The 20,070-nt window shown below is 45.9% G+C and overlaps 1 protein-coding gene across 1 annotated transcript in view; it reads left to right on the forward strand.

Annotated features, from left to right (window-relative positions):
- Positions 1 to 18,571, forward strand: part of BBS4 (Bardet-Biedl syndrome 4) — a 39,089-nt gene extending 20,518 nt beyond the window's left edge. Inside the window, 13 exon segments of the mRNA XM_059823986.1 lie at positions 1,166 to 1,229; positions 2,026 to 2,137; positions 2,763 to 2,835; positions 4,733 to 4,786; positions 6,625 to 6,752; positions 8,570 to 8,624; positions 10,126 to 10,194; positions 11,436 to 11,588; positions 11,720 to 11,891; positions 12,365 to 12,434; positions 16,201 to 16,342; positions 16,723 to 16,930; positions 18,339 to 18,571. Coding sequence (XP_059679969.1) covers positions 1,166 to 1,229; positions 2,026 to 2,137; positions 2,763 to 2,835; positions 4,733 to 4,786; positions 6,625 to 6,752; positions 8,570 to 8,624; positions 10,126 to 10,194; positions 11,436 to 11,588; positions 11,720 to 11,891; positions 12,365 to 12,434; positions 16,201 to 16,342; positions 16,723 to 16,930; positions 18,339 to 18,490 — 1,452 coding nt within the window. The 3' untranslated portion in view covers positions 18,491 to 18,571.
- The last annotated feature ends 1,499 nt before the right edge of the window (positions 18,572 to 20,070 follow it).

Below are 20,070 nucleotides of genomic sequence, written 5' to 3' on the forward strand. Positions count from 1 at the left end.
GTCCTTCATTTATATTCGTCTCGGAGGCAGGGGATGCTGGTGCTGCTCAGACACTTGACAGAAGCGCCAGATGAGCACCGGGTTATTGCTAGCCCAGAAATCTTTCTTTCGCCCCTTTGTCTCTTCCACTTCCGAGCAAAAGAGGAGTCTTGGAGCAGAAACGGTGTGCTTGGTTCGTAGGCACAGCGCTCATCCTCCCAAAGGCCACTCTTTTTAACCAGTTTTATAATTTTGGATCATGTGTGACTATGGAATATGGGCAAACTGCACCCGCATCCCAAATGAATGCATCCAGCAGGAATTTACATTTTCATCAGGTTTTTTTCCCCCTTCCTTTTCCCATGTACTCGTTCATTTGGCTTTCATTGACTCAGCTGCAGTTGCTCCAGTTCAATTTATTTCTTCACAAAGGGCGTCGAGTAGATACCCTTATCAGCAGAGAATGCTTTCAGAGATTCCTTATGGTATTTTCCCCAGGTAATATCTAATTATCTTTGGTAATAGGAATAAACGGAAAAATGCTAAAAGGGCTACAGTATTCCTGGCACAGTGCTCTTCACACACGGAGACGAGCTTGCACTCTTCTGTGCGCTCTTGTAGTTGTCCCAGCCGCAGTCCAGTGCCTTTATTATACGTGGGGTTGTGGTTTCTGTAACTGAAACTGAATTTCTGTCATTAGCTTTGTTAAAATATTGACAGTTTACCACTTCTATAGCGTTTTAATATAGCGTATTGCAGCAACTAGCTACAAATTCTGTATTAATACTGACTTTTCTAAGCACAAATTCTGATTAAACGCATTTTTTGTAGTTCTCATGTCCTTTGTGATACCACTGTTACCGTCACGTAAGGAAGAACTGTGTCCATCAACATGTTGCATGATGTTTAAATTCAAGTTATTTTAGGGCATTCTGCAATAAGCACAGATACAGCACAGTTATATGTAGCACGTACAAAAAATTCTCCAAATCAAGGTTGCAGGAGGTATTTGGTCAGTCAGAAATCAACTTTCTTTCACAGGGATTGCCTTTATTAAAATACTTGTAGGGTTTATATTCTTCTGAGAGCCTCCATGCTGCAGTTTAGTAGTGGGGTAACGGGCTAACGGGCTTTTTGGTGAGGGAGGCTGCGTTTGGTACGTACTCTCTGCACTTTGTCATTTCAGGCTGTCATCAAAGAGCAGCTCCAGGAGTCTCATGGGCTGTGCGAATACGCAGTCTACGTTCAAGGTATGTCGCAGGAGGCCTCTGAAAGTCTTAATTTTGCTAAAGCAACTTACTTCTGATTTGAGATCCAGTGAACAATGAGAAGGGGAACAGGTGATAGAAATATATAAAATTCATATGTAAAAAATATTTGGCTTTTTTTCCACTTGCTAGGTCTAGTTTTGAAGTTTGGGATTTTCACATGGATGGGCAGATTGGATTTTCTGTTTTCTCCGTATCGATGAGTTTCCCATTGGACTATGGGCTCTTGGCCTTCAATCTGTTGGTGTGTGCTTGGGTTGTGTGTTTGATTGTGTTACAGATGCACGTCTTCTGTTAGAGCTGCGTACCCCAGGTGATTGTTGTCTTACTGTTTGCTTTAAGGATGCTCTTCCTCTTCCTCTCCTGCCCTCTGTCCCCTAAAAAACATCCTCCAGAACTTGGTGTTGCAATTCAAAGTGCTGTGTGTCATGCTGGCAGACGACTAGGGTGAGGGAGAGCTGGGATTTGTTGGCCGAGGACATATTGCAGCCTGTAGAAGTTGGGGCGGGGGGAGAAATCCGGGCTGCACCTTAACGAGCAATTTGCCAGGGTTTAAAGCTGCCTTTATTCTGAAAGCCAGAAATTTTTCCAAGCAAGCACGAGTCCTTTGCATGCGTTGTCATTCTGCTCTCAGACACAGCTTCTGCCTTTCAGGGGGAAAGACCAAATGAGTGTTGCTATAATATATCTGTACTCCCCCTTCCTTTCCCCGCTGTCGGAGAGGCACGTTTTTCCTGCAGATAATGGACTAATTTGCCTGGTATATGTTGTCTTACAGCTTTGATATTTCGCTTGGAGGGGAAAATTCAAGAATCTCTTGAACTTTTTCAGACATGTTCCATTCTGAACCCTCGAAGCGCTGACAACCTCAAGCAGGTGGCACGATCGCTGTGAGTGGTGTTTTATTGTTTCTCTTTGATGTGCCACCCAGGACATTCCGTGTTTTGTTTTTCTCCCAGGCATCAAGTGAAATCCTAGGCTGCTTAATTCCAAACATGCTTCCTCCTTATCAACACTTGAGTTGGCTTCCAGAAGCGTGGGCTACCCTTAAAAGCAGAATCTCTGTTATCTGCCTGGCTGCCATTGTGTTTTCTTTTTCTTTGTGCTTTAAGCAAGAGAGGTAACACACTGATTTCTAGCTCCAGAGCTAAGGGTGCTGACCTGAGCTGTGTAAACTTGCCCTACAGACCCCTTTCTGCCTCCGAGTCTCTGGTTAGATGTCCTGTCTTTTTCCTTTGAGACAAAGGCAGACTGCAGAGCCTGTGAATTCATTCCTCGCATCTCCAGTAACGTCAGGGAGTGCCTCAGCATCTCACAGGATTGATGACCTTGGCCCTGAAAGGGAGCACTGCAATCTGAGATTGTAATATCGCTGAGATTGTAAACTTCTCAGGGCTTGTCACGCAGGTCTCTGGAGAACTAGCAAATAGCATCATTTCTCACTGGCAAAGGTGAGAGTGGTTGCGCAGCAGGGTTTCAGAGCAAGAAAAAATAAAAATGGAAATGCTTTCGCAGGTTTCTTTTGGGGAAACACAAGGCAGCCATTGAAGTGTACAACGAAGCAGCTAAACTCGATGAAAAGGACTGGGTAAGTGTTTCAGCGAGTTGCAGATATTGTAGTATGCAGATGTTTCTGGAGTTTTATGAAGACACCTGCAAACTCGTTCCAAGCAGAGGTGAGCTCACGCTGCCTGCAGTCTGAGCAGAGGAGGAGCTGCAGGGCTGCGAGGCATTGCCTTTTAGCACAGGCTCACGAGCACGGATGAGCCTCTGCAGCGTCTGGTTTGGATCACAGGAGCAAGGCGTCATTTCTGCCTGCAAAATCCCACACCTTGTCTCGGGGCACAGAGAATCGAGCAACATGTTTGAGCTTTGCAAAGTATCAGTATTAACATAGCCATATATATATATGCATTAAGGAAAGTATAGGAAGTAGCTCCCTGTTTGGAAACCCTCAGTTATCGTTAAAACTTGCTTGAGTAATTGGGAAAGCTTTTGTAATGCAAAACACCATTGAAAAAGATAACCCTCAAACTAGCCGAGAGGGTTACTTGTTACCTACCAAGCATTACCTGCTTTGGCAAAACGTAGGCTGGTAGCTACAGGAGCAATAATTAAATAGGCTTTCTATATAAGACGACAAAAATTGAAGGAAGAGCATTGCAAAGCGCACGATGTGACAGTGGGTGAGAGGAGAGGGGACGTGGCTCGCGGTTGGTTGTGGGCAGCCTTCTGCAGGTGACTGTTTTGCCTGGGGAAGTGTTGTTTCTAAGATAGACTTTCTACATGTGATCTCATTCCCTAAGACATCAGGCACGTGCTGACTTTAGCCGTACTTTTGGTGCTCGGTGTGTTTAAAATCCAGGCTTACTTAAAATCCATCCTTACAAGGATACGTTTGGTATTATTCAACTTATCCTGTGTCAGGCAACTCAGAAACCTTTTAAACCGTGGGTCTTCTTTCAAGTCTGCATTCCCTTAGCTAACCAAGCTACCTGCAGTAGGTGCTTGGCATGACTGTAACCCTATTTACAACCACAGCGGGCGGACTTTAGTGGGCATTTTGATTAGTTATTTCCCACACCTGGTTCAGCACTGGAAGCAGAGCCAGCCTGTGCTCTTCCCTTGCGCTGTCTCATTCTGCAAGCCGCAGTAACCGGGAGCTCCTGATTCATTACCGTTCTCCACAGTTGGAGAGACTGTGTGGAGGAAAATATCGTTCTAAGAGGGTTAATGGGGAAATAAGAGAGTTTTCTTTTAAAGGTCAAGGCTCTCTAAACTGATGAAGCAGTGAAATGCTCACCAGAATAGAAACGAGGAACTCGTGGACCTTGCTTTTCAGGTCCCCGAGATGTGCCAGGGTGGGGAAAGTGGCAAGTACCTTGTCTGTTAAACTATGGGTGATGACTTAGAGGCATGATTGTTCCCTACAGTGTCGCTGGAGTGTTTAGGATGCCGAAGTGATCTTCCTACTCTGTTGCAGATGTGTTTAAGATGCCAGAGGGATATCGGCCCTTCTGGTGCTCGACTTCTATTTTGGAAAATTGGGCACATTGTCAAATTTTGTTCAGCTGGGTGCAGCATTGTGCATATCCTAGTGACTGTACAGCTAGATTGAGAGCCACCCAGAAGGGCAACTTACCTAGCTTCAGAGCTCTCCCTGGGAATTGAATCACATCGCCGTGAAGAAACCAGTCTTTGTTCCTTCTTCTCCAAAGAGACTGTCGTCATTTCTGTGTTTTTGTCTTGGTGGCCTGTAGTCTTTTGCGTGCAATCACACTTAAGCTCTGTAGGTTCCTGAAGCAACTTGAATTTATAGGTTTACTTGATCTACAAAGCCAGAAGGGTGTGGGTGGGCAGAAGGGTCTCCCCATCCAGGTAAGTGATGACTGTTATCGCTGACAGATTACATAGCGTGTGTCTCAAACCTCATGCTGATTTGGGTTTGGGGGTTTTGTTGTGTCTTTTTTTTTTTTTTTTTACAGGAGATCAGCCACAACCTGGGTGTGTGCTACATGTACCTGAAACACTTCAACAAGGTAATGCAAATGCTCGTCTTACCTACATGACAAATGGGAAGCAGGGTTCCCAGAAATTTCACTCTCTCTGGTAGTTTGAAGTGGGTCATTTGCAGTGATAGGTATTAAGGAAGTTTTTTGCTTCAGCGTTTGTTTCTGGGAGCAAAAGTTTGTGAGCTGTCTCTGTTTTCATTTGCATGTTGAATTACTTTGAGTCAGCTCTAAGTTAGTGAAGTTGGGTAAGAGTGAAACTGAGGTTAGCCTTGTTGCTGGCCAGGAGGCTTTTTCTAAACTAGGGTTTTTCAGAGAGCATTTCTGGTTTTAAAGGGAATGTTTGAGAAACCGCAAAGAGCCGCCTCAAACTAGACAGAAAACCAGCTGTGCTCCAACAAGAGCTGCTTCTTTTTCTGAGCCTTGTAAAACCAGAACCATGAACACTGCTGGTTTTGTGAGGAGCAGCAATCCGTAGAGCATGCCAGTTCCATCTTCTTGAAGAAAGAGAATTGTGATGGCGAAGACCCCAAACCGTTTCCCCAGCATACAGCTCAAAGTGCTGCACCTTGTGCAGAGAGCTTCTGAAGGACAACTTGCTGCCTCTTGGGTCTGGCAGGATTCGGCGAGAAGAGTGACGGGGTTGGTTTGCTGGAGGTGCAGCAAGCACCTTTTTCCTTCCACGGAAAAGATTTGCTCCTGTGTCTGAAGCTCCTTTTGCACCAAGCCTGGAGCAAAAGTCGCAAAAGAGGATAGCTGCAGTGTGGGCAGCACTAACTTTATTAGCTTTGTAGCCAATAAAGAACTTCTTGGAAGCTTGAGATGGAGTTTTTTTTGCCCAGGTCTGAGCACGCCGTATCCAGCTCTTCACTTAACCCTCCCCTAGGTGCTCGTGGTGAGCACTGAGCTGTCTCTGATCCCGTGGGGTTACTTTATAAGGGAAAAAACCAGCATTTAGAAAACTTTTGTTCCCAGTTTGGACCAACTGTTCCCTGCTGCTCTTTCTGGTGGGGTGCTACGGCCCTTGCAGCAAACCCCTGCTGCGTTCGCTGTTTGAGGCGTCGCTGTAAAGCAAGAAGCTCTGGAGTACAGGTTTATGCTTGGGACTTGTTGTCTGCAGTAACGCCTTCCAAACTGGAAGCTGCTGACTTCTTAGCTTTTCCGTAAGTCTGAGCTGTACTGGTCACCCTGGGCAGCAATACTTCCGTGAGGACGTCTAAAATATAACGAAGCCCTCGGGGATGACTGTCTCTTCAGTACTTGCTGGTAACAAATATCCCGTATTGCAGAATTTCATTACTGTGTCAGCATTTCTCTTTCTAATATATCACTGTTCAGAGGCAGCAAACGTACTTTGCTGTCCTGCTGGCTAGGGCTGAGGAAGTAAGAGGAAGACGTGCTTCCAAGTGTCTCCTCTTGGAGGGGATCGATGCGTGCCTGACAAGAGCTGATTCACTCCTCTTGTTTACTTGGCAATCCGTGCTCATTGCTGGAATAAGCATTTTAGAATAAAGAATAAACAGTAACGTACCTGTTAACCTAACAAATCTGGAGATTCCCTCAAACCAAACAAATTCAAATACAGGGACAGGCCCGTGCTGCTGTCCTCCGTGGGAGGTTGTTGCCTCTTGGCTTGGCTTGAAGCATGCCACCTTGCCTTTTTCTGTCTCTAAAAGCACGTGGCTCCTGATGCAGAACTCGTTTCAACAATTAGCTGGGCCGGGTTTTGCTCGCAGGGTTCTCCGAGCTCAGGGGGTGTTAGCTGTTCCCTTTCGCTAGCTGCTGTGGATTGCTCTTGGGCTGTTGCTTCACTGAGGTTTCTGTAATCACTGCTTATTTTTTTTTCTTCTCTGTGGTTGTGTGTTTAGGCGCGAGACCAGCTAAACAATGCCCTGGACCTCAACAGACATGATCTGACTTACATGATGCTGGGGAAAATTCACCTATTGGAGGGGGAGATGGATAAAGCCATTGAAGTCTATAAGAAAGCCGTAGAGTAAGAATATATCCCTTTTTCTATCTGCCCATGTCCCATCCTCTGCCAGGAGAAATTTGATTGGTGTCCCAGATCTGAATTGAGGACACGATTAAAAAACTAATGGTAATTATAGTGTCTCTGTGCAAAGCTGGCACTTTCAAGCTCTTCAGCTGTCTCTGCTCTCAGCTGTAGTCCTCCTCCTGCTGACAGTGTGTCAGGGAAGAAGGTAGCTGTTTGAAGCTCTGCCAAATAAAAGTGGAAAAACAAATGGACAGAGATGCCTGGGAGCAAACCTATCCAAAACTGACTTCATAAATCCCAAAGCTTTATCTACCAAAAAGATCTAACCCCGGGTGTCTCTCTAACCCTGATCGTCTGTCAAAACTCAGTTGCTGGGCTTCACATGCTGTTTTCAGTGGGAGCGATTTGTGTTTGAAAGCGTGTGAGTAGGCAGACTAGAGATGGGTTGGTGCACAGTGAGTTTCTCCCACCCCGTCACCGTTTCTCAGTACCGATCGATCTTGTTTTAGGGCATTCCTGAGCATCTGATTTACCAATGCTTTTAAAATGTAGTTTTGTAATGGAGACAAAGACTAAAGGAAAACAGGAGCGTGTCAGAAGCCACTGGAGGTTCTACAGTTTGTAGCGGCTCTTTTCATATCCTGTTTCCTTACACGTCTGCTTTTGGCTGCTGTCTGACAGTGTATTGGGTTGGGTAGACATTTGGACTAATCTAGAATGTTTATTACGTAAATAATCCTTGCTAAGCATCTTACCAGGTTTATATATCTTATTCCGGTGCTCCCCTGCCCTCCCTTCTTCCTCACTCCTGTTTTTGGCTTTTTTTTTGTTCTCATCCACCTATTACATTTTGCCTGCCGTTACCAGCTCCAGGATAGTCGTCGTTGCTCTGTGTTTATGTACCATCAGGCAGTTTTGTGGTGGTGGAAGTTTAAAGGTGCCGCTGTGAGTGTGCATATTAGATTTCTTAAGTCTCGATAGCAGGGAATTGAAAACTGCTCACTCTGTTAAGGTGAGTGAGGCCACAAATACAGCGTCTCTTTCTGCTTTTTCTTTTTTATTGTTGTTTTCATCCTGTTTATGTCTTCAAAAGCTACTGGGAATGGGAATGCTTTTAAAAGGGTTCACAACGTGGCTGTGTGAACCTCATACTAGCAGTGAAGGATTGGGGGTTGCATACAGTGATTGAAAGCCCTTGGGACGTAGTTTTTCAAGTTTCTCGGTGTCGAATGGAGTGGTGCATGTGGCCAGGGATACCTTAACAGGTAGCGCCTGTCTGAGCACTCTGGTCTGGGGGCTGCAGCGTAGCACGGAGCCGTGGTGAGCGGTCCACAGTTGGTCTGTGAAACCAGGTTTGCAATCTTTTTAGAGAGTAAATTAAAAGTCTGACAATGAGTGTGTGTAGGATCCATCAGAAATGCTGAGGATTGCCTGTCCTGCCTGGCCCAAGAGGCTTGGGATGGATTTACAGGCTGGTTTATGAGAGACGATGGAAAATCCCATTCTCTATTTCCAGGTCACTGATGGAGAATCACTTGGAAGCTTAACAAAACCACATGATCTTATTATGCATCCAGATCTATTTCACAGAGCTATGTTGACTTCTCATTTGTATCTAGGAGACATTTTGAAAGCTAAGGTGTAGTATTATTCAAAGGAAGTCCCCATGATGGCAATTGTTCTAATATTTGCATTTAATAATAGCAGTTAATTTCCTGGAGTGATACTAGTATGATGTAGCATTCCATGTTCTGTTTTTACCGTGTTCTAGAAGGGCTAATAAACAATGCAGCTCTCTGGTTTTTGTATTACAGGTTTTCTCCAGAAAATACAGACCTCCTTACAACACTGGGGTTACTTTACTTGCAGGTACTGAAGACTGTTAGCTATTACATGAACTTAATTAGTTTCAAAATGACCAAGGGTTTTTTTTTTATAGACTTAATTTCTATCTGCACATGTTTCTCTAAAGACCGCATTTAACATGACAGAGCTTGTTTTTCTGTATCTTCTTTTTTCCTTTTGCTGCTAAAAGCAAGTTGATTTCCTGGACCTGAGCCAGAGCGGGAATTCTGTTTGGCGACTGCCCTAATTCTGTTATAAATCCTCCAAGTACAACAGAACATGACTAGTCGTTACATTGCTTCTGGAGCAGGAGTCTAGCAAGTTATTCTCCCACAAAAGCAGCCATGAAATTGTTAGTGTTAATGCACCGTAGAAGAAAATCGGAATCGATTTAAATAACAAAGGCATGCTTATCACTTGGGTCTGTAAAACGGATGGGAAGGACAGTCTGATTATTCCAGAAGTAAGCCTCCCAAAGAGTGAACAAGCAAAGAAGAACAGACAGTAGTGCCTGAAAGGATTGATGGGCTAGAAAACTTGCACCAAGTGCTGATTTGGAAAGATCCCTAAGCATTGCCCTAATTGTTTAGATGCTTGAGAATAAAATGTAGATCTTGAAAAACATTGCCTTGCTTTAGAGATAGGGAAATTCAATAGGAGCCTTGGATGTCTTAAGTGGGTATGTGTAGATTTAGAAGGGAATCTGATGTGGGAAGGGGGATCTGTAAGATAGAATTAGTGCGAGTATACCATTCGCCCTATGAATTTAGCCCCCAGGTCTCTGTGCTGCGATTCATTTGTTCAGTTTGTCACGGCTCTCTGGATACGTACTCACCTTCAGGAGTTTCAAAAATGCTTCTGCAGCTTTCCCACTTGCTATTAATTACAGTAGGCGCTGGACTCTGATGCATCAGTGTAATTGCTGAAGTGACGGATGGGCTTCTCATCAATTTTTGTGACCAAAGAAGGACACCGGTATCCAGAATTTTATCCTGTTTGGACTGGTACAGTTCTGGCATAACGCAATTGAAAACGATAGGATTTAAGGGATTCTAAGCAGTCATGTGTTGATGTATGGACATAGTCGTGCCCCCTAACACTTGCAGTCCATTAGAAGACAAAGGGGAGACTTTTTCCCATGAAAAGAGTGTCCTGGGGAGTGAGGAAGTTGTGATGAGGGAATCGAGGATGCGCAGAGTAGCAATTTGTAGCCTCTTTTCTGGAAGAGAGGAAGGAGCAGAGGAGTATCAACCCAGAGCTCGCTCCTGTATAGAAAAGTCAGAGCACAAACTATACAGAAAACTTTGTTTTGGTCAGAACAGTGAATCCAGCCCAGCAAAATAAATTTTTAGAATCTGTTTTTTAAATTATCAAACAAGACCATGTGTGTGTAATGGGAGCAATTAACTTTTCTGAACAGCGGTTTCAACTGAACCAGAAATTCTGGTGCCCAAAGAGTATGTCTCCTCCTTCTTAACCCCCCCTCCTTCCTGAATTTCTGATGCTTATTTACTTCTTTTCCCAGCTTGGGGATTACCAGAAGGCTTTTGAACACCTTGGAAACGCCCTTACTTACGACCCAGGCAACTACAAGGTATCATGAGGAGTGGAAACGAAGCAGCTGAATGATGATGGGACACCTCTTAAAGCTAATTCCAGTATCAGAGCTTTGCCATCTATATCCAGGGTCTGAGCCTGGAGAGGCTGAAAAGGATCGTGCCCAGAAAGCTTTCTCCGAAATGCATTTCTGGGACGTTTTCCTGGGTAGGGAGTTGGGTGTGTGCGGAGGTTGGGAAAGGGAAGGAGGCAGAATATGAGATGTTAAATCGATCCCTTTGGTTTTTAAGTCACAAACAAATGAAAACAAATGGAATTGACTTTGCAAGGAAAATGTTCTAGGTATTGTTTGAAAAATCCCAAGAGCTGTTCCTGGGTCCCTGTGACTCCTAGGCACGGAGCATGGATACGAGTGATATTCCGTTACATTATTCCCCCATCTGCTAACAACTCTGTCTGTGCTTCCAACTGTTGTATACAAACGTGGCTTTTCCTTGGCTCTGCTCTGGAAGGCCGAGCTTGGCATCTAGGTTTCATTCCCGACTGTGAAACTGCCTCCCCTTTTTAGCCATGTTACTTCCTTTCTCTCTGCCTCTTTTTCCTTCTGGGCGATGTTAACGATGTAGAGTATTGAAATGTGGGGCTGACAAATGATAGATGAATACAAGCCGAATGTTATTGTGAAAACACCGTTACACCTAGACGTTTTACTTGTCACTGTGAAATATTATAAAGGACTTAACTGGTGTGGTTTAAATATAGCGTGTTGCAATCACTTGGGTTTTTTTCCCCATGCATATTTCCATTAATTTGCGGCATCAACCAGTCAGTGTGAACTAGGCGAGCTTTGCTGCGTATGTCTTGCTTGCGTAGGTTTTACTCTCCCGTTAACTTGCACCAGAACCATTTCTATCTGTGCCTGTTGGTAAAAAGAAACTATTAGGGCATAGATCTTCTCGGAGACTCAGACCCTAGGACATACTACCGTCACCCCAAAACATACCCTAAATACTTGTCACGTTGCATTATTTCCGAGACAGTTATGATCGGGATGGTGCAGGAATCCCTTCTTTACCCTTCTGCTGTATGTTGGGAGATTCTAGAGTCCCCACCGGCTCCCCGCTGTTGGTCTTGGTAGCCCCTAGAAGAAAACACCTGAAAAAGTTAAATGTTGGGTTGCTCTTGAGATGGCTTTAGTTTATTAATTTTGTCCTGTTGTCTTCTTGCTGTATTTGGGGAAACGCAGTTCCTCAGCTGGTCACTTGTCTTCTCTCAAAGGCTACCTTGGCGGCTGGCAGCATGATGCAGGCCCATGGAGATTTTGACGTTGCCCTCTCCAAATACAGGGTGGTAGCCAGCACTGTGCCTGAAAGCCCCCCACTGTGGAACAACATTGGCATGTGTTTCTTCGGGAAGAAGAAATATGTAGCAGTAAGTATCTGGTTTCCTTTCTTTTTCGTCTGTAGCTAGCTTCATGCAAGAACAAGATTCCTTTTGTGGCAGAGACAGGAGGTCTGTTCTGGGTGGGCTGCGTTACAGCACGCTTATTCCTTTTTTGAAAGGCTATCAGCTGCCTGAAGCGGGCAAACTACTTGGCTCCCTTTGACTGGAAGATCTTGTACAATTTGGGGTTAGTCCACCTCACGATGCAGCAGTACGCATCTGCTTTCCACTTCCTCAGCGCTGCCATCAACTTCCAGCCCAAGATGGGAGAGCTGTATATGCTCCTTGCAGGTATGCAACGCTCCGTTATCCAGCTCCGGCGGATATCCAGCTTAGGGGATGCAACGTTGTAGAGACAGAAACTTTGGGCTGAAGTAAACAAGTATTGGGTAAAGGCTACACTAAGAAGCTGTTTCCCAATAGGTCACTGACAGGTATGAAGTTTGAATAGTCTGTTCTCTCTCTGTGGTGAACAGGAAGATTAAATTGCAGTCAGATCCAGGTTAAACATGAGAAAAGACTTTCTACTTGTAAGGGTTTGGGTGGCCTAAGGAGTGGGTGTGGATTTCCAGCACTGGACATTTTTGGGATCAAGCGAGACAAATATTTGTCAGAAGTGACATTAGTGGGATTTATCCTGGCAGCAGTCCGGACAACCCTGCTAGCACCTATTTATTTTACCGTGTAACGGCATTCAGAATTGTCCTAAAAATGAAATCCTTGTGAAGCATCAACTTGTGTGTGTACATTTTGCTTTGGTACAGTTGCTCTGACAAACCTTGAAGACATTGAGAATGCAAAACGTTCATATGAGCAAGCTGTGGCACTGGACAAGTAAGTCTCAATCATAGCTGTCAGTTGTTTGATGGCATCGCTGTGCCTCCCTCACTGGTTTCCTTTGTGTGCTTTGTCCCTCTGTCTACTTTGACCCTAAATGGGTTGCGATAGGGAGACGTTTTTATTCCTGCAGCTGTGCAAGTCAGTGTTTTAAAACCTCCTTTTTAATTTATTTATTTTTTTTAAAATCCAGGTCAGCTCTGAAAAATGAAAGGGAAATTTTATTTCAGTCCAACCCAAAGCTGTTTTTTATTTTGCTGTTTAGTTAGCGAGTCAGTGTTGATGATTTTGGATTCCAGGCCGCTTCCCAGTGAATATTTATGCGCAGCAGAGCAGATTTGTTAGAAGAAAACCGGTCATCCCAGAATATTTTGTAACCCAAAGTTTGAGCATTTTGCAGAGCAATGGGAGGCTTGGGATAAAGCCTGTTCTGAACTGGGCAGAGGGAAGATTTTAGCTGGGAGAAGGTGGGCAAGAAGCTAGTATAAAGCATATAAAAGGGAAGCAGTGTAGCCCTTTCTTCTCCATTTTGTTAACAATGTCTGTTTTTGCAATCTGGCTCTTGAAATCAGAACCCTTGGTTGCAGAAATGTTAAAATGAACCTTGCAGTATTTCATCCTTTCAGTCAGAAAACCAAATTTGTCTCGAATTTATGAATAGTTTTGGCTCCCCGGGTCTGCTTTTCTTTACCTTTCTTTTTTACTGTCCAAGTTTTAACTAGTAGGTGATTAGACAGTGATTCTTCTCAGTTTACTGTGAATATTTGCATACTTACAGCAGCCAGCACAGTGCTCCTGAGCCCAGGGGTCTGTATGCTGGCGACAGAGCTGTGGCAAAACCACTCTTTCCATCTGCAGTGGCCGTCGCAAGGCGGCACGAGAAGATGTTGGTCCCTCTTCCTCTGTCCTCTCTAACCTAGGTGCACTGGCCAGGCTTAATTCTGGGAATTCTGGAAGCTCCTAAACCTGTTATAAAAGGCAGCAAGTTTCAAAAAATAGTGTTTGACGCTGTAGTGCAGTTCTTTTTGCGAAGATGTGCTGTAAACCCTCTCAGATGTTTACTGGGAATTACATGGCTTGCACGCATGCCAGAGCTCTGGAATCAGTTACCCCTGCACACATCTGGCACTGAAGTTCTTCATACTTAATGCATCAACAGAATTACAAGGCAGGTTTAAATATTACTTCTCCATCTGTTTCAAACATCGGTAGGTCTGTGCAACCTCCTCAGAAGACCGGAACCTGTGCAAACTACGGTGAAAGACTTGTAAACGTATTGCTGTGCGAGGGCGGTTTGCGATTATGCAGTGGTCTTTCCTACCGACGTCGCTGACTAAGTCCCGTCGACTCCTTTGCCTGGCTTTCCTAATCAGCCTTCCGTGCCTAGCCAGGCAGTACAGGACCTTAAAAATTGTTCAGACTGCTTAGTCATGAATTTGCGTGCTTTGATCAAAGAGAAGGAATAGAAATTTAGCTTTACAACTTTGCCTAAATATTTGGCACCATTATGATGCTACAGCTATATAGTCTTACTGGGAAAATAAAACCTCATCAAAGCAAAAATGAATGCCAACTGCCAGGGACTGCTGGGAGGAATATCCAGACTTCGTTGGGCTTGTTCAGCTGACATGCCGTGTATTTTAGACAGTTATTGTGTGGCTGAATCCATGTCCCCACAGGCTTTCTTTGCTGGTATATTATGAACTGTTTGGCTGGGATGAAGATAGCCGTGTTTGTTTCCGTTGCCATAAATCCTTTTATAGCAGTGCTGTGACATTTGGCCTAGGTGCCCTGCTGGGTCTGGAATGGAAAGCATCTTGGAAAAACCTTTAAAAAAGGTGTTTCTTCTTAGTACTGGTTCCAGCTCAGAGCTGGCCTTTCTTTCTGTGGTTATTTAGCTACTGATTTCTTTAACTGTCATATTGCTTCTCAGCTCTTGAAGGTGAATTAGCTTGATAAGCTTCAATTAATTTTAAAACTGGCTGTTCGTAGATCTGTCTGGTCTCTGTTTTCAGTGTTTTGTTGTGTGCATTTGGTTTTTTGTATTTTCTTTTTTGGCTTTTTTTTCCCCCCCCGAAGTGATGGGGTTTTGATATCTATTTTTTCATCCATTTCTTCCTTTACTTTGGCAAAGACAGTGAGGAGGGTTTTTCTCTGTGGCAGGGTCAGTGTTCCAGTTTCTCAGTTAAAGGAAAACCAATGGTTTTAAACGCTATCAGAATTTTTCTAATAGTCTTTCTTGCAGTGCTGTCATATGACTTACCGAGGATGGATAGTCATGGCTTGCGGATGACACTTCTTTTTTATTGAACGGTGTTAGCAGAAGCCTTCCCTTCTGCACTTTTCACAAAGGATGCGCTCTTGGCCCCCCAGGCGTGGGTGCTGGAGTCCTTGGCTGGCTCCAGTTATCCCTGCCAGGCTCCAGGAGAGGGCACCAGTCCCTTGCTCACATTCATTGAGCGAACTGTACAACGCACCCCTCGCTGACCTGTGCGCGTGTGATACATGTATGCGGCTCCTCTGCAGCGAGCTGCGGTCAGGCAGTGCTCCTCCATGCACCCCTCAACAGCACATCCCCTGTTCTGGCCAAATGCAGCCTCTGCTCTTCCAGGTCTCATCCCGCAGCCTGGATGAGCCGAGCGTCTGCAGGAGCTTCCACGCTGGGGCCGGTGCCCCTCTTGCGTTTCATTTCTTTGTCAGATAATACACATGCATTTTGCTTCTCCAAAATAAGGGTGAAATTCAGACTGCTAAAGAATGGTCAGAGCGGTTTGTTGAGTGTGGCTTGACAGGCAATTAAGGAAGGATCAGGACTGCGAGAGCTTCACTTTCCCATTACAGAGCCAAGGGAGTCAGCTCACTCCTCCCCTCCGGTTTAGTTTGCTCACGCTCCTGGCTAGGCTGTTGCGACTATAAAAGTTGCTGTGTGGGGTTAACGTATCCTAGTGAAGAAAACGGATCCTGTGGAACATGAGAATATATGGAGCAATTCTGCCTTTTTGAAATCTTCACATGCTGTTCTGCAGCGGGAAGGGAGGCAGGACTGCGCAGGATAACAGCGTTACCTGCAGTGCTGGTCTCCTCTTCGAGTCCTTCGTTAATAGGTATCGCCTACTGTTTCGCTATAACAGTACATACAACTATGTATGCTTTTACTGGGTGAATGAAAGAGAAGAGGTGAGGAAAATGAAGTGTAAACAGCATGTTCTGTAGCATGTTGGGTTGTAAAATACAACCAATAAGCATGAGTCTGTTCCACTGCCCGGTCCCACGACAAGCGGCTCTCCTACAGATTGGGAGAGCCGTGAGAGCCTGAGATAAGTCAGAGCAGAGATCAGCTTTCACAGTACGATGAAAGCCGCCGTCACTGCTCTACCTGCCCCAGGAGCACGGGGCTGGGGGACCAGGCACTTACTAAAGACCGTCCTGAGATGGTCCCCAAGTGCAAAGAACTGGCTGTTGCAGAGAAGAGCCGTGCAGGGGGTGAGGCAATCACCAGAGTCGTTGATATTGTCATTGACATTGGGATGCTTTGCTGAGCCCGGGCACCGGGTCTCTCACCGAGCACGTGGGACTCTATCGTGTTCTCAAAGGACTCTGGTTGTGCAGCTCCTCATTGCTTCGGGGTCAGAGTACCCCACGGCTTGGCTGCGCCAGACAGTAAGGTGTCCCCAGCTCTGCTGCTTGGGCACATCTTAGCGTTATTCGAGTCAGGATGAGTGTTCCCGCAGTGAATGCGATGCATCCTCCGTGTTTGCTGCAGGTGCAACCCCCTCGTCAACCTGAACTATGCTGTCCTGCTGTATAACCAGGGTGACAAGAAGGGAGCCCTCTGCCAGTACCAGGAGATGGAGAAGAAGGTCAATGCAGTGAAGGAGAGCAGTACTCTTGACTTTGACCCTGAGGTATGTGCCTAACAGTTGTCAGCGGGAACTAAGTAGCCGCGCTAAGACTGGCAACAAATGAGGAGGAAATGTGACTTTGGAGTCCAATTATTAGGAAGAAATTCTGCTTACGAGATTTTTCCGAGTAGAGCGGTTGCCTGCTGAGAGCTGCTTGCTTCATTTCTGCTCTTTGAAGCCCAGTTCTTCAATCAATACACAGCAAGACAAGATTCCCTCTTAATTAAGGGAATGAATTAGCAGAGATGTTTCCCTCGAGCACCAAGGCAGTAGCCAGCTCTGCACAGCTCTCATTTTTGGTTTTCTTTTGTGGTGGTGTTGACTTCATTATTGTCTGAAGTATTCCTGTTTACAATGATCTTCTCTTTTTGCTTCTTGAGAAGATGGTGGAGGTTGCCCAGAAGATGGGAGCTGCCCTGCAGGTGGGGGAGAGCCTGGTCTGGACGAAGCCTTCTAAAGACTCTAAATCCAAGAGAGCTGCTTCGTCAGGGAAATCCTCCAGCACTCAGCAGCCTTTGGGCTCTAACCAGGCCCTGGGTCAAGCCATGTCCTCAGCTGCAGGGTATGGGAAAACCATGCAGCTTCCCCCAGGTACTTCTCTTTTGCTTCTCTTTAGCGTAGAACTGCGGGAGGGGAGAAGAGAAATCTCTCTTCCTTTGAGTACAGAGTTACAGCACGTGATTAGGAAGCTATTGACTTACACAGTAGTGATGTCAATATTTGGTAGTAACTTGCCCAGATTTCTGAGTTAAGGAAGTACGGAAGGAACATGCTCTCTGTGTGCATTATACTATCCTGCTTTTGCCAGTAAAGTTTCCCTTCCTGTCTGAGCCACGATGGGCAAGACTCCATTAGCACGGGATTGAGATCTTGCTCTGGAAAGGAGGTGGTTTCAGAAACCGGACCTCTTGTCTTCCTTTGGAAGAGCCCAGGAGCCCACATGCACGGACAGGCTGCTGGGGAGAAGGGAAATGATGGACAATTTTCTGAAGCGCTTTATCATTTCTGTTACAAAAATAACTGCAACTGGACTGCTTTGAAGCTGTCCAGCCAGGTCCCTCCCTTGCAAATGTTGCTGGATTACCTTTTAGTGCGGGACGCTGGACTGAAAGCTGCTCAGGAGACAGCATCAGCCTTAGAAGGCTTAGGCCAGTGTATCTGTACGTGCTGCTTCTTGCTGGGGCTGGGTAGGAGCATCTCCTGAGCCACCGTTCATAGCCTGACCTCCTCTCACCCCTTGGCTTCTGAGGAGGAATGCGCTAGAAATATCGCTCATGGTGGTGACTTTCTGTCACTCTTAGTCTTGTTTCCTGTGGACTGAAGCAGGAGAGAGGTTGTGTAATCCAGGCCTCTTTCTTTGGCACCCCTAAGGACCTGTTCCATTTCTCACGCACGGAATAAACTTTCCATGCGGGGAAGACGTAGTCAGGAAGGCTGAAAAATAAAACATACAGGAGTTTGGGGTTTACCTGAAGGACTTTATCATCCGCATCAGAGAAGGGAGCTGGTTCATAACATCAGTTGTCAGCCTCAATGTAAGTGTAGAAACAACTTTGGCATGGAAGTGTCCTGTTTTGATTTTATTCTGTGAGTAGCTACATTAACTGCCTGGAAACTCTCCTTGAGTTTGCCAAAACTGGACTGAAAACAATACTGTGGTTTTTGCTCCAGCTTGAATATAAACCAGCTTCAGTGGAACTATTTCCTCTTCCAAAGCATGAGTTAATTCCTAAGTTCGTACTGACTTCTGACAGCAGTCCAGCTGAATGAGATCCTGTACCTTAGCTTCCCTTCCGCAGAACTGCGGGTACTGTAAGGTCTCTGACTGGATAACTCACAAAAGAGTTGAGTCCTATCGATAAGCCAATGCTAGACAGAGAAACTCTGAGAGTAGTTAATAGCTGTGATTGTTCTGCATGTCCCTGCTGCCTGGAAGGGCCAAAAGAATAGACAAAACACACTTAGTCATACAGTAACTATAACTGTGTTCACTCCCCAGGTGCTGGAGCATCAGCGGCGCTTACAAAGCCTCCCTCGCTGCCTCTGGAACCAGAACCGGGCTCAGAAACCAGCCCCGAGGAGACCTCAGCACCAACTGGGGCTGAGGAACAGAGGAAAGAAAAGCGCAAGAGCCGGCAGGCAGCGGACTAGAGTGGACTCTGGTTGGGACAGGCAGGTGCAGGGACATCTCCAGTGCTGCCTGCTGACTTGTGGGGAAAGGGACTTGCCCTCTCCCCCGACCCACAGTGGCTTCACCCCACTGTCAGTTAGTCTAAATGCAGCTGTTTTCTGTTAATGATTTTAGCACGCGGTCTCTACCTTGTCCCAAGGAATCGTTGCAGTAATCGGAAGAGGTTCCTGCGTAGCTACTGTTAGTGTGGTCACAGCTTACTGCAAGAGACTGGAGGATGGAGATCCATCTCTCCACAGGCTTGGCTGTCTTCAGTGTTTGGGTGTAAGTCCTCCAGAAGGGTGCTGAGGCTTCCGATATGCTTAGAGAAGCCCGCAGTAGTGACTTAGCATCCTGAACCCCAAAGAGGGTCAGAGCCTTCCGGTGGGTGAACTTGTAAGCGGCTGAGGAAGCCCTACACAGGCTGTAGTAAGGTCAGTGCTAATACGCTCGGAGAGGGGGGAAGAGCAGAGCTCAGGACTAGCAGAGCCTGGCTTACTGTGAAACAGGGGCTTGTCACTCCCCGTTTCACAAGGGCAAGACTTTGCTTTCTCAAGGCTGAAGAAAGGAAGCCGGAACAGCTGGGAGCTGTTATTCCTGAGCAGGGCACTGTCATGGTCACCGGGTACGAGAGGCACTTTAAAGCACACGCTGGCCTTAGCGGTGGCGGTTGTGAAACACGAGGGAGCTGCGTAGCGAAGGTGAGCTGCGCTGTCCTGAGGCGATCGCTCCGTTGACACCCAGCCGGGTGGAGGATGGATGGCCGAAGCAGACCTGCTGCGCTGGTCTAACGGCACGTGTGTTGGCCAGCTGACTGAGCCGGCTTCTTTAGGCTTGTTTGCCTTCTGATCCCGGGATCACTCTTTGGATTTCTGGAATCCAACCTATTTTTAAGCATAAGCTTCTATGTGGTAGCTAAGAAAATTGCAAAGCTGGCCCGCAGGAAGGCAGGCGCTCAGAGGCTGGCTATTCTGGAAGCAGGCTAGCTGCAGCAGCAAAAAAGTCTGCCGAATTCCTAATGGTTTGCTGAGAAACAGGGTAAATGAGCCTCAGTGAAGCTCTGTGCTCATGTGAGTTCTTCCTTAAGAATTTGTATTGCCCAGCATGGGGGGAAAGATTGGTTTCCAGGAAAAAAAAGAGCAAGCCTTTTCAGAGAAGATGATACTGTCAGCTTCAATGCTAAATTTAAATTGTTCTAGTACAACAGCAGCCATGCTGTGAATAATTTAGTTGTGCCCTCCTTACAGTTGCGTTTTAGGAGAAATCATTTAAGCTAGCTGCAAGGTGGCAAAGCAGCCCATTGGTGAGCGGAGCAAGGAATTTTAATGCCCATGTGATATTAGAGAAGCTTTGAAAATGTTTCTATCCTTCAACGGCAAAATCTTAACCTTCCTTTTCTCAGCTGCTATCGGTTTGTTGCCTCTGGGGTTTATCCGGAGCTTGATACAGGTCCTCAAAACAACCGCTTTTGGGAACTAAGGGTGGAACCATCATACTTCACATAAAGAACCAGTAACTGGGTCAAGTATAGTTTTTCTCATCCTCTCTTCCGTGTACCAAG

This window comes from Gavia stellata, chromosome 13, assembly GCF_030936135.1.
Source record: "Gavia stellata isolate bGavSte3 chromosome 13, bGavSte3.hap2, whole genome shotgun sequence".
Classification (NCBI taxonomy): Eukaryota; Metazoa; Chordata; class Aves; order Gaviiformes; family Gaviidae; genus Gavia; species Gavia stellata.